General features: G+C 58.6%; 5 protein-coding genes across 5 annotated transcripts; 3 read left to right on the top strand and 2 right to left on the bottom strand.

Annotated features, from left to right (window-relative positions):
• Positions 1-2,024: 2,024 nt before the first annotated feature.
• Positions 2,025-3,200, top strand: PSEUBRA_003703 (uncharacterized protein; the record flags this gene model as incomplete). The annotated part of the gene is made up of 1 exon (XM_016436792.1): positions 2,025-3,200. One exon carries the CDS (start codon positions 2,025-2,027, stop codon positions 3,198-3,200), a length of 1,176 nt encoding a protein of 391 aa, XP_016291898.1.
• Positions 3,201-3,862: 662 nt separating this feature from the next.
• On the top strand, positions 3,863-5,236 carry PSEUBRA_003702 (Biotin/lipoate A/B protein ligase; the record flags this gene model as incomplete). The annotated part of the gene is made up of 1 exon (XM_016436801.2): positions 3,863-5,236. The coding sequence occupies one exon, from the start codon at positions 3,863-3,865 to the stop codon at positions 5,234-5,236; it is 1,374 nt and encodes a 457-aa protein (XP_016291897.2).
• An 857-nt stretch (positions 5,237-6,093) lies between these two features.
• Positions 6,094-7,668, top strand: PSEUBRA_003701 (uncharacterized protein; the record flags this gene model as incomplete). Its single annotated transcript, XM_016436789.1, has 1 exon — positions 6,094-7,668. The coding sequence occupies one exon, from the start codon at positions 6,094-6,096 to the stop codon at positions 7,666-7,668; it is 1,575 nt and encodes a 524-aa protein (XP_016291896.1).
• Positions 7,669-8,263: 595 nt separating this feature from the next.
• Positions 8,264-9,910, bottom strand: PSEUBRA_003700 (Cytochrome P450; the record flags this gene model as incomplete). The annotated part of the gene is made up of 1 exon (XM_016436769.1): positions 8,264-9,910. One exon carries the CDS (start codon positions 9,908-9,910, stop codon positions 8,264-8,266), a length of 1,647 nt encoding a protein of 548 aa, XP_016291895.1.
• A 599-nt stretch (positions 9,911-10,509) lies between these two features.
• On the bottom strand, positions 10,510-12,255 carry PSEUBRA_003699 (Permease; the record flags this gene model as incomplete). Its single annotated transcript, XM_016436771.1, has 1 exon — positions 10,510-12,255. The coding sequence occupies one exon, from the start codon at positions 12,253-12,255 to the stop codon at positions 10,510-10,512; it is 1,746 nt and encodes a 581-aa protein (XP_016291894.1).
• Between the last annotated feature and the right edge of the window lie 785 nt (positions 12,256-13,040).

Below are 13,040 nucleotides of genomic sequence, written 5' to 3'. Positions count from 1 at the left end.
CAGCTTTCAACCATGGTTAACGATTTGACGGACCGCAGTTGAGCACGGAGTATGATTCTTGCTTGTGTTTCACTGTTGTCTGGTCAGGTCATTCAAAGCTGTCGATCTCAGGGGCACAAGCGAAAGAAGGATCTATTACACATGCGTGTCCCCTCTGCGGCTACAGAAGCTCGAGGAGAGCCAACATAGAGGAGCCGCCGGAAGCAAAGAAAGAGACCGGTCGCGGAGAAAGGGGCAACGCGGCAGACTGACAGCTCGGGTAGAAGCGACTTTGTCCTAGCCTTGAGATACCGAGTATGTTGTTCTCCGCTGAATGCCTGACGTGGCTGTTTTGCTTATCAGTGGACGCGAAGAGCGAGACAAGCGTCGAGTCAAGAGGGAGCTCGCACCTGTCTATAGAATGCCGTTGATAGGGGTCGAAGGCCATGCGAGAGCTCGGTCACTTTCTGCTTCCATGCATCGACCTTGCGACCTTCTTGGACGGTGAGAAGACGCCATCGGATGCGCAAGGCAGATCCTGACCTTTCAGCGCTGATGCATACGGCTGGAAGAGTGTAGAGAATGGCAGAGCATGGACAGGCTGCGTGGTGCCGACTAGCTCGGAGATCCTCTCCATTGTCATCAGCTTTCCTTTCATCAGCGTTCCGCTCACGTTGTGGCGTCAGACCTCGCCGGCATGGCAGCTTTGTATAGAATCTAAGGTTCAGGCACCGACGGCCGCACATGTGCCACCGGACGTAGCGAGCTCTTGTCGAATCCTTCTACATTCGCTTGCTGGACGGCATGTGGTACAGCAGGGGCCGGCAACGACTTAAGCGCTCGCTCGAGCCCCAACTCCGCCTGCACTGGCCGGGCGGAAGCCATACTTGTTGAGTCACTCGATCCTGCCCTAAGGAGATCGTGCACGTCGACCGCCTACTGGAAAATCACGGCCAGGGGATCACAACACAGGGCTGAGAGACTCTCGAGCTCGTGTGTGTGGACGGTGCTACACATGCTTGACCAACAACCACTGGCTCCCGCTCGGAACAGAAGGGCTACAAGGGGCCCACTGCAATACCGGAACAATCAAGAAGGCCGAGGCATCAGAGGAAACGCTGTGCTGGCGAGGCGAGGCATTGTTGACCGCGCGCTGTCTGATGCCGCCGCCGTGCATTCCGCCGGCCCGCAGTCTCGCTTGCCTTTCGCGAATTTGAATGTTGTTTTCATGCTCGTGGGGTGCGACTGTGCGGTGGGCTGCCCTGTTTTTTTTTTCTTCCTTCGCGTGAAATTTCAGCTGCACCGCCCCTCGGGTTTCCGATGATCAACGACAGCGAAAACCCTCCAACGCGCGCGCACACGATGCAGGAGCAGCACAGCGCAGCAGAGCCACTCAAAACATCAGTGCCGCTCTCCAAACGGCGGCTGCACTCGGTGTGGCAATCTCTTTGTATGCAGGCCACCCGCCGATTCGCACTTTTGCGGCAGTCTCTTGGTCTTCGATGTTGTTCTTCTGAGACACACTCACACTGGCCAACTGGCCTTCGCTCGGCTTGCTCGCCAAACCCTGAACCAAATCTCGGCGCGATCTTCACTCCTGTCAAGTTGAGCTTCGCTGTTCCGCAACCTCTGCTGCCCGCCTCGGTGTTGTTCTTCCAAATCGCTCGTCCTGCGTGTGTGCGTGTGGGAGGCTCCGTGTGCACTCGGCTGACCTCAACACAGTTTGCACCTTGATTCGGCGCTAGCAACGCAGAGATCGCTCTCAGATCCCCTCGGCTCGCCCTTTGTGTGAACGAGCGGGCGGTCTCGTTTCGGACACCGCCCTTGCTGCCGCCGGCTCTCTTTCCCTCCCCTGCCGCTATGGCCCCGCGGTTGACTGGATCCGTTGCTCCGCCCCTCCCTTCAAAAGCCTCGCGACAGTCAACGCAGAACAGCTTCGCGCTCCCCTTTTCCCTCTCCTTGTCTTCTCTCCATCACCCATCCTCACCGTCGACACGACCGACCACCACCACCCCTTCCTTTCATCTTCTTCTTCATACACAGCAATGTTCTTCTCCAAGTCCGCCTTGCTGGGCGTCACTGCCCTCGCGGCTGCCACTGCTGTCTCGGCGCAGTCGGTGCCCGCCTTCACGTACGGCACGGCCAACGCCGACTACCCTGGTGTCAAGTCGACCAACAAGAACGGTCCCACCAACCCTTCGAACCCCCAGCTCAACACGGCCATCAACCAGACCTCGCTCTCGCGCCTTGCGTCGATCAACTCGATCGATGACTGGTGCACTTTCGGTCCCCCTGGCACTGGTCAGCCCCTTGCCGACGTCGAGGAGATCACTGTGGCCTACTGCACCAAGCCGCGAAACAATGCGCGTGTCATCCCAGACGGCTCGGTGACCGGCGCGCACTTTGTCAAGACCCCGCTCTACGTCCAGCTCATGGCGGTCGGCGACTTCACCAGCATCGGCTTCATGGCTGGCGACGAGGGTGGAGAGCTCGACCCGCACGGAGCCACCAACATGGGCAACCCTGTGGGTGGCAACGTCACCTCGAATGTCTCGGGTGAGGACGTTTTCTACGAGGAGTGGATGAACTACGCCTCTGCGAACCAGATTTGCTTCCGTGTGTGCATTGCCGGATCTGACGTGGCCCCCACCGCTCTCGAGTGCCAGCACACGCTCGATGTGATGGGCTGCAACTTTGTCATGCCAGGCAACTACAACGACGACGTGTTCGAGACGTGCGATGGTGATTCGGCCTACCCCCCTGGTCTCTACCCCGAGGGCAACGGTCAGACTTCGACGTTCGTGCAGTTCTTCACGGGTGTCTACACTGCTGGTGGCACCGTTTACTCGTACACCAACGGCTCGCCGGATGAGGTCACTCCCACTGCTGCCTACTCGACGCCCAGCACGTCCAACTGCCAGACCACCAACACCATCTCGAACGGCATCAAGTCGCTCGTCTCGTCGTCTACCACCACCTCGTCGTCGTCCGCGGCCAAGAGCACCTCGAAATCGGCTGCCTCATCGTCGTCGTCCGGCAGTAGCTCCAGCTCGGGCTCGTCCAACTCGGGTAGCTCCAACTCCGGCAGCTCCTCGTCCGGCAACAGCGGCAGCTCGTCCTCCGCAGCTTCGTCCACCAGCGGCGCTACCAAGCTCGTCAACAGCGCCTCGGGTGCCGTGCTCGCCTTCGCCGTCGTCATGGCCGGCGCCATGATGCTCTAAGCGTATTGCAAGCCGTGTTTCGCTGAACAATACCTCTTTGACCGGTTTCCCTCTTTCAGGAGATCTTCTCGCCGCTCCAACTTGTCCGTACCTACACTCATTAGCTCGTTTTCCCCCTCTCGTCAGGTCTCTCTTGTGATCCGGACGGAATAGCATACCTACAACACTGTCTCCTCCGTCGTGTTTAAGTCTGTGATGTTTCAGCTTGCATTCGAGTACTTCTAATGATGACAGAGCACGGTCGGAAGCGGCCTTGTCATGCAGGGAGTGGAAAAAGAGCATATACTGCGCTGTGCTCGACAGCTGTTTTCCTGGTAGCGCGGCGCTGTCCCGTCTTTTTTTCGGATGTCGGCGTCGGCTCTCTCCACATTCTCGACGTCTTCCGGATCTTCCTGTCGTGCTCTCTGACTTGATCACCAACCCATCGATCGACGCACGGAACACCCAATCAAGGGGTCACGAGGAATACAAGCTGCTGTGCAGGACCTCAGATGCGGAGCTGAGCTGGGCGAGAAGGGCAACATCTGTCTCTGATCGACAGGAGGAGCCTGAGGCTGTTGCTTCCGTGTGGCCGACACCTACACACAGCTTCCTCATCAAAGCGGCTGGCTTCGCATTCAGACGGACGCGCTCAAAGGCCAGCCAAAACACTCAGTCACATCATGTCGTCGTCAATAGGCATGCTCAGGATACGTGCGGGTCCCGGCCTTCGGCGGTCATCGCCGGGGTACCCCATTGTCTGCACTCAAAATGGCCGATCTCTAAGATTGCCCTTTCTACCACCTACCTCCGTTCGATCAGTAGCATCTTCGTCATCCTCTTCTTCACCTCAAGCCTACGTCTCGCTCTCCACTAACCCGTGGTTCAACCTCGCCTTTGAAGACCACCTCTTTCGCACCATCGAGCCTTCAATACCCGTCTGCTTCCTGTACCGCAACTCTCCGTGTGTGGTTGTGGGACGCAATCAGAACCCGTGGAAGGAGCTCAACGCAGCATCTATGCGGTCACTTTCCCTGCCGATGGTGCGTCGTCGATCCGGTGGAGGCACGGTGTATCACGATTTGGGCAACACCAACTACTCGTTCCACATTCCTCGCGAGGCCTTTGATCGGCGCACACACGCCGAGCTCGTCGCGCGCGCGCTCAATTCTCCACCTATCTCCCTACAACAGTCTCGCTCGACGCTGGCTCGAGGGGATACAGGAGCATACGTCAATGGTCGGAATGACATTTGCATCCGCGTCATGGGCGGGTTTGATCGGCGGTCGACCCCCAAAACACGCTCGGAGGCGGACGAAGGGGGGTTCGAGGAGAGAAAGGTCTCCGGGAGCGCGTATAAGCTGGTCAACAAGCGCGCGTATCATCATGGCACCATGCTGCTCTCTGCCAGCCTAGGAAGTCTAGGTAGCTCGCTGAGGAATGACAGGGGCGAGCTGCTGGTGACCAAAGGAGTCGCATCGGTGCCCGCACCAGTGGCCAACCTCACAGACGCTTTCCCGGACCGAAAGGCGATGCTCGAGCACCAAGGGTTCGTTCAGGCTGTTGTGGCTGAGTTTCACCGCACCTATCCAGGCGACGAATCAAAAGGGAAGACAGAGGTGGACGAGGGGTGGTTGGACAAGCCCGAGCTGAACGAAGGGAGGTGGAAGTTGCGGGAGAACTTTGAGGAGCTGCAGAGCTGGGGATGGGTGTTTGGTCAGACACCCGAGTTCACGCATCGGGTTGAGATGCATGATTCCAGCGAAGTGGATGCAAGCTCGACAGGCGAGGGAGGATGGGGGACGTTTGCAGTGGAAGTGCATTCGAAGGAAGGGATCGTGCTGGATGCCAAGCTGGTCGATGCCAGGTTCGATAATGCGGAAGTGGAAAGGAGGGTGAGAGCGGTGGTACAGGACTTGAAGGGGAGGAGGTACGACGAGCTGGCGCTGCCACCACCGTGGGGGCCGGCGTCGTCGACAGCAACATCAGTAGCAGGCATAGACAAGGCGACCAGCATCGAGGACAAGCTCTTGCACTGGCTTCGGACGGTGTTGTAGCACGTAGCATCATAGATCACAGCGTCAGATCACGCACATCGAAAGCAGAAATGGTGTTCCCAGCCTCTGACGGCGTGTTAGCAAGACATTGAAGATCGTTTGCCATGCACGTTGGATGCTCGACGGCTGGGTCACTTTGGTCGACAGGCGCCGTAGATCAAGCAAGGGTGTCTCGAAACAGGACCCTCGAATTCCCCTAGGCTGCGCTGTTGCCCTGAGACCAACACCAGCATTTTCGGTCCTTCCATTGCTGCGCTGTCACCTTTCCCACGCACAGTTCCTCTCGCTCCGGATGGACCGCCTTTGATCGGCATGTCCCGACCGATCGGATCCTGCCGTGATGGTCCAGTCGGCTGCATCTAACGGAAGAGCCTTCCCTTTGCGAGGTCTGATCCTCAGAAAGCGTTGCAGCTAGCCACACAAGAGAGGGGATCGGCAGCCTCGCTAAATTTTTAGAATCAAGGGGCTCGGCGTAAAGATGCATGGCACCGCTCTGATGCTTCCCTTGCAACGCGCTTCTGACACGCGGTCGGCCCACTGAGACACACACACACGCACGCACGCTCGGCAAGCTCACATCTGGCTCAGCTCTGGGTTCTCATTCTCATCACCATCATCTCTCCCGACTCGACTCGACTCAGCATTCGCATCTCTTCCGCTCTTTCTCGATCGCATCCTCGACTCGTAGTCACTCTGGAGCTGGCTCTTCAGTGGACTCGCATCCCATTCTCACAGCATTTCATCCAGTCCCGCGTCCAGTCCTCAGACTTCAAGCTATCTCATCCAACCCGGCGAGGTGTCAGCATCGCCCCATACCCACCTGACCGCATCTCTCAGCATATTCTTCGGCAATCACGATGCGACGCTCCCATCCAACCGCGTTCGTCGTCAAGAAGCGCGACAGTTGCGCCGTCTGCACCAATATCCCTCCCTGCCCATCCTGTCCCAAAGGCCAGCAGTGCCAACAGATCTTCCGCTCCTCCTGTCAGGACTGTCCCGTCAATCGCTGCATCCCCATCCCAGGCTATGACGCTGGTGGAGGCACCAACAAGTCGGCTCTCGGCGGCGGTGTTGCTGCGCTCCTCATTGTCGCGGCCGCCGCTGTTGCGTATTGGTTCTGGCGGAGGCTCAAAGCGAAACGCCGTCGCATCGCGTTGCACGAAGATGCGGTCGAGCGTCGGGAAAAGGTTCGAAACGAGAAGGAGGCCACCACGCTTCAACTCGGTGGCGCTAAGGCGGGAAGCGACAACACTTCGCCATTCGCCATTGTCGACGAGGACGAGCTAGACGGCGATACCGAGTATACCCAGGTCACCGGCGGTCTGAACGACGGGGATGCGCTAGGCTCGCTGGCCGAGCCCACCGCTTTCCGTCGCCGATCGTTCGGTGCCGCCACGCATCTATCGCGCATCACGGAGGGCGTCGAGGAAGACGAGGAGGAGGCCGTCGCCAACAAACGCAACACAATCGGCTCTCTTCGGTCTGGGACGATGAGCTTTGCCGGTACGGCACCGCGCATCAGCGTCGGATCGAGTGCCAGCCTCGGGTCCGCAAATATCATTCCTATCGCCTTCAGACCCCCGTCCCCTGCTTCTGCTGGTCAGAGCAGCAACGACGACGGCTACCAGTCGATCTCTCCACTCGCCCTGCCTACCACGGCACACCGCGCAACCGGCGCCCCCGCTATCCAAGTCAACACCGCCCGCAATGGTCCCATCCGCCCCACGCGCGCACCCGATCTCAACCTCCGTCTTCCCGAAGCCCCTCACAAGCCATCCACCTCCTCTCCCTTGGCCTCAGCGACACCCGCGTACGAGTTCATGTCGATCGACCCAGTCGAAGCGCTCAAGACGTCTGGCCCGTATTCCCGCCCGGACCGCCCCCTGTCCAGCGCCACGGTCAACACGATCAACAGCACCCATTCGGGAAGCTTGTCGTACGTGATGTCCGCTCCGCAGGTCATCACGCCGGTGAGCGGGGAAGGTGTGCGTCGCGTGCAGTTGGGCAACGGAGGCAAGGCGCAGTTGGTCAAGGTACCAAGCCTCAAACGCAAAGAGGTCAAGGAGGATCCGTTCAAAGACCCGGTCGAGCCCACCACTTCCGCCACCGCACCCGTCGGCACTGCTGAGGTTGGAGAAGATGAGGACCTCCTTCCGCCGTCCAAAACCCGCTTCGCCTCTGCAAACGGTCGAGACTCAACAATGTCCACCTCGACGCTGGGCATTCCGTTCGGCGAAAACCCATTCGGCCCCTTCGCCGGCGCCCCCACCGACCAGACCAGCCCGAGCGACGCCGAGGAGCGCAGCTCGTGGTTGGCCTCACGTGATGCACCGCAGGAGAGGGGGACGGATCCCTTCCAGGACCCCGAGAGGGCGAGTGTCGGAGGCGTCAGCTTGGGTCAGTTTCCGTTTGATCTAGGCGACAACAGGTAGATTCCTCCCGAAATGCATTGCTTCTTCACCGGGTCTGGGTAGCGTGTGCGCGTTTGTGAGCGCTCCTGTGTGAGGAGAAGCGCATCGCTCGGGAGGCGGGTGTGAATCGACCGGACGTGTCATGCGACCCGTTGCGCTTGCGTGCGTGTGGACCAGAGCCCTGTGTCAAGTGATCTCTCAACGTCGGCCCGCGTCGAGACAGCCCCGCGGGGTCTGGGATGCAGAAAGCCCACTGTGCGTGCGAGTACAGCAGCCGTCGTGCGAGCTGCTTGTCTATCAGGACTCGACCTCGATAAGTCTCGGTGGATGTGTCTGCCAGCTTGACAAGTTGGCCTCTTTCTGTGGACCGCCGTGCCGTCTTGCCGTTGAGAGCACAGGGCACTGTATCTTCTCGCACAACCTCGGTGACAACCTCATCAACCTCATTCGCGAGCGTCCGCACCAGATGCCGATCTCTCTTTCGACCAGACTCAGTCGTATCTCTTCAAGCGCGGCTTCGTCATCCCCATTCCATCCCCTCATCAGTCATTCACTCGCAAGTCATCGAACAACAATCGGAGCCCGAGACAAAAGCATTTCTATTCACCCTCATCATCTACTCCCGCACAGTCAACCGAATCTTGCTCCCCTCCTTGCTCGGCAGGACTACCATACTCTGATAGTCCGGATCGGGGAACTTGCTCTCCAGCTCCCACTTGAACTTCCTCACAAAGTGGGCGATGATGACTCCAATTTGCAAATACGCAAACTGCTCTCCGATGCAACGGTGACGTCCGGCGCCAAAGGGGAGGTAGGGACTGTTAGCTCCCGTACTGATCATGCCGAATCCGAAATCCTCCTGCTGATCCCCGGCGTCCTGCATGGCGGCGGAGGAAGGGTCGAGCCAACGATGCGGTTGGAACTGGTCGGATGAAGCCCACAACAGGGGATCGACTTGAGACACACCCGGTGCAGCCATGATGTAGTGTCCCTTAGGAATCACATACCCTGCATCATTCCGGGTGGACGAAGGCGCAGCGAGAGTGGCGGGAACTGCGAGGTCGGTTTTGACGTAGCGCATGATGGAATGCAGAGGCGGATGCAATCGCAACGTCTCCTTGACCACCGCATCGAGCAACGGTACCGAGGTCTTCTGCGTCTCGTAGTCCAATTCGCGCAGTTCGGATCCATACACCTTGACTTGCTCCGCATAGAGCTCTTCGATCACCTCCGGTCGAGAGGCCAATCGAAGGAAGGCCCAGGAGGAGGTGGCCGACGAAGTATGCTGACCCGCCATGAGGAGGGCGATCATCATGTGCGCGATCTCGACCGGGTTGAGCGCACGCCCGTTCTTGTACTTCTGCTGCATCAGGGCGGCGATCATGTCGTTCTCGCCCGTGCCGTCGTCGGATACGCCTGCGGCGCGGCGCTTGGCGACAATATCTTGGTAGAACTGCGACATCTTCTTCTGCGCGCGGTCGCGCTTGAAGTTGGACGGCAACGGCAGGTTGGGAATGACAAAGTTGATCGGGGTGAATCCGGAATCGAGATCGTGGTAGAGTTGGGCGAAGGATTTGTCGAGTCCTTCACGAACCTCTTTGCCCTGAAGAGTACGGGATGCGGTGAGGATGATGACCTCGGACATGGCTTGAAAGATGTCCACCGCCAACGTCTTCCCCCCCTTTTGGAGGGGAGCAAAACGAGGATCGCTCTTGAGGTACTCGTCGACCTCATCGACGATCTGCGGCACATACGCGCGGAAGTTCTCGATGCTGAGTCCGACCTTGACAAACTTCTTCTGCTCCATGAAGACGGCGTTGGGCACGTCGTACACCACCTCTTTTCCGAAGACGGGCGTGGTGAGATGCGTGTAGGCGTCTTCGGCGGTGACCTGCTGGTGTTTTGCGTTGAACACGAGGTTGCTGCCCTTAGGACCGAGCGCGACGGTGATGCGACGCCCGAGAAGGACAAAGGTGAAGACGTCGCCGTACTTGGCACGACATTCGAAGAAGAACTTGTACGGGTCGATGCCGTAGTAGATGGCGGAGCCGATGATGGGGACGAAGTGGAAGACGACGGGTGGGGAGGACTTGCGTGCGGGCAGGAGGAGCTGCGAGGCGACGTTGAGGATGACTGCCACGAAGGGAAGGACGATGGCGAGGGTGAGGGCCTTGATGGAGAGCGAGGAGTCGGCGAGCGGGGTGACGGCGAACAGCTGGTCGATCAGCGACGCCACCGCGGAGGAGGAGGTGGAGGCGACCATGTTGGATGGTGCCGTCCGATCTAGCGCTTGAAGGAGGAGGTGGTGGTGATGAGGAAAGGGATGGAGCTCATCGATAGAGATACACACACGCTCGCAACACGCCATGCACGACTCAAGAAGAAACGCACACCTTTCTCGACACGCTCGACACGCTCTGGAAATCAGTTGATTTTTGTGAGTGGGATCGTCGAGTTGCGTGTTGTGTTGTGGTGCTCGAATTCAGAAGAAATTCAGGTTTTTGTTTTTATTTTTGGCTCAAGATCAGCCAATCACGCTCGGTGCGTTGATGTGCCTGTCCCGAGCCGCCAAAAAATCGAATGATTTCCCATTTTTCACAGCCACGAATTCAATTCTTCGCGAACGAGCGAATCGGGTGACGCAGATCGGGTCGCCCTTCCTTATCATGTCTTCCTCCTCCCCAGGCACCTCGGTCGATCTCATCAGCGCTGCCGCTGCATCTCAGCGCGCAATCACAAAGTTGATGTTGGAATGAACATGGCTACCGTTGCGTTGCGTGAGAAGTGTTATGATACAAGTACAATAGAAGTGAAGCAAAGGAGGTATATGGAAAGAGTCTAACGAGGTGGAAGAGCGGACGATCACTTCTGGAGGTAGTACTCCGAGTTGCTCACCTGCTGCTCCGGCTGAGCGCCCTCGCCCTTGAACGAGCTCTTCTCGATATCGCTGGTCGAGTGGACCGATTCGTCGGCGCCACCTTGGAGGTGACCCTGGTCCATGCCCTCCCACATGTCGGCCTCCCACGACTCGGGTTCCAGGAACCGTCTGTGTTCGCGCACCGAGACGCCGCCGGGGACGGGGAACACCTCGCAGAGCGCCACATATACCATGCCGGAGACCAAGAAGCCAATGGGGTAGGCGAGGATGTACATCCTCTGTGCGGCAACGGAGACCTCGACCCCGAGCACTCCCGCGAAGCCAGCGACTGTCATGGCGATACCAGCAATGTAGGCCGCGAACGCTCGGAAGTTGATCCCGTTCCAGTAGTGGTACATGCTCGGCTGCTGCGAGGAGGTCGATGCAGCGCTGAACAGCGAAGGCATATCGAGCAGTCCGCGCTTGACAATGTAGTAGTCGGCCATCATGGTGCCGCTGATGCTCGAGAGGAAGAGCGAGTAGGCCGACAGGTAGGTGGCAAAGTTGTTGCTGTCCTTGAGCAGGTTCCATGGGCACATGGCAAATCCTACTGCCGCAGCGACCAACGAGCCTCGACGGATGTTGATGTAGCGAGGGCAAGCCGCAGCAAGATCGTGACCAGCAGAGAGCGAGTTGGCGGCGACATTGACACCAATCTGGCCGATGATGAAGGCGAACGCGATGAAAAACACACCAGCGCGCGCGCCCGAGTTGTAAGGGTCCACCTTGAGTCGCTGGCCGAGCAGGTCGACGGGGTTCCAGATCAGCTCGCCGTAGATCACCTGGCTCGAACTGGCAATGATGATGCCCAGGAAGCTCGTCAGCGAGAAGGTGAGGGGCACAGCCAGCAGCTGCGACCACTTGACCGACTGCTTGTTCTTAGCCATCCTCGAAAGATCGGGGATGTTGAGCACGAGCGTAGCCATGTTGGAGATACACGACATGAGAGAGGCCATGAACTGCCATCCCATCTTGCTGCCGGAGAGCTTGGCGGGCTGGTGGACAATGGGACCGAGACCCTTAGCATCGACGATGGACCAGGCGAAGAAGGCGATGGCGGCAATGGGCACGACGACGGCCTTGAAGTTGAAGAAGTAGCGGACCTTGCTCGGGTGGAGAATGACGAAGGGCAGGGAGATGAGCGAGAAGAGGAAGAAGCTGACAAAGTCCATGGTGGTGATGCCAGAGCTTGCAGGCAGGTGGTTGGGCATCCTTCGGTAGCTAGGGAACATGCTTTCCAGCACCAGCGTCGTGCATTGGCCACCGATGTACGCCTGCACACCGTACCAGACACAAGCCATGGCGCTTCGGTTGAGGATGGGCCAGATGGCACCCCAGACACCGAATGTGCTCCTCGCAAGGATCGGGAACGAGACGTGATAAACAGCACCGATTCTGGCAGTCATAACCACCAAAAACGCCACCGCAAAGTAGCCGACAATGATGGCGGCCCAGGCCTGAGACCAAGTAAGACCAGCAGACACGGCGGTGGACGCGATCATGAAGGTGTTAAGGTTGAGACCGTCCGAGATCCAGAAGGAGGCAAAGTTGACCCAGCCCCAAGTGCGACGCTCGGGAGACACGGGGAGAAGGTCGGCGTTGCGGAGCATGGCATTGCCGCGCGACTCGCCAGGGCGGCGCTCGGAGCCCTTGATGGCGGCGGCGTTGATAGCGCGCTTGATGAGAGTCATAGTGTGGGGGCGGAGGGGAGGAAGGTAGAGAAGGTGAGATGATGGAAGCGAGATGATTGGGAGGACTGGAAGCGCCGGATTATATGGAAAGATGGTCGAGGCGTATCATGCGTGTTCGACGCAGCCCCCGTGTGATGCAGATAGCTTGATGCAAGGAGAGACGACCGCGTGGCAATCGAGCTACCCGAGTGCCTTCCGATCCTTGCTGCAGAGGCAAGCAGTGGCGGGTCAGGTTGCGAGATAGCGGGCGATGAATGTGGTGCGGTACCAAGCTCGTATCACACGGCGGTCAGCTCGGAAAGAGCGGCAACTCGAGCGAGCACACTACCATCGAGCCAGCACTTCGAAGCGACGAACAAAAGGCGGGGAGGGGAGAGAGAGAGAGATAACCCGACGATGCCACTACTGCCTATCACAGCTCTCTGACAGGTTGAGAATTCGACTGCCAAGAAGCGCTTATCTCTGACCCAGCCAAACGGCACAAAATGAAATGAAATTCGCGGGAACTTGGCCGTGACAGGTCAAAGCGAGCGGAAAGGCGAATTTTTGATTGGACCGCTCCAGCTGTCAAATGACGGCCGAGTTTCCGGGTGGATGCGCGAGCGGGATGATGATGCTGATAGGCTGAGCTTCCTTACCCACATGATCTCCGCCATCGTACATGGTGATGCATGCTGGTTGAGATCTTTCACGCAGTCATCAAGCCAAGATTGGCTCGAGCTTGCCTGTCGAAGGGTCAAGTTTGCGGCCGAGTTCGAGTGGGCCGATGTGACCGAGGCGCAGAT

Source organism: Kalmanozyma brasiliensis (assembly GCF_000497045.1).
Source record: "Kalmanozyma brasiliensis GHG001 unplaced genomic scaffold PSEUBRA_SCAF24, whole genome shotgun sequence".
Lineage (NCBI taxonomy): Eukaryota > Fungi > Basidiomycota > Ustilaginomycetes > Ustilaginales > Kalmanozyma > Kalmanozyma brasiliensis.
Note: the sequence above shows the minus strand (reverse complement) of the source record. Positions and strands in the feature narration are given on the sequence as shown.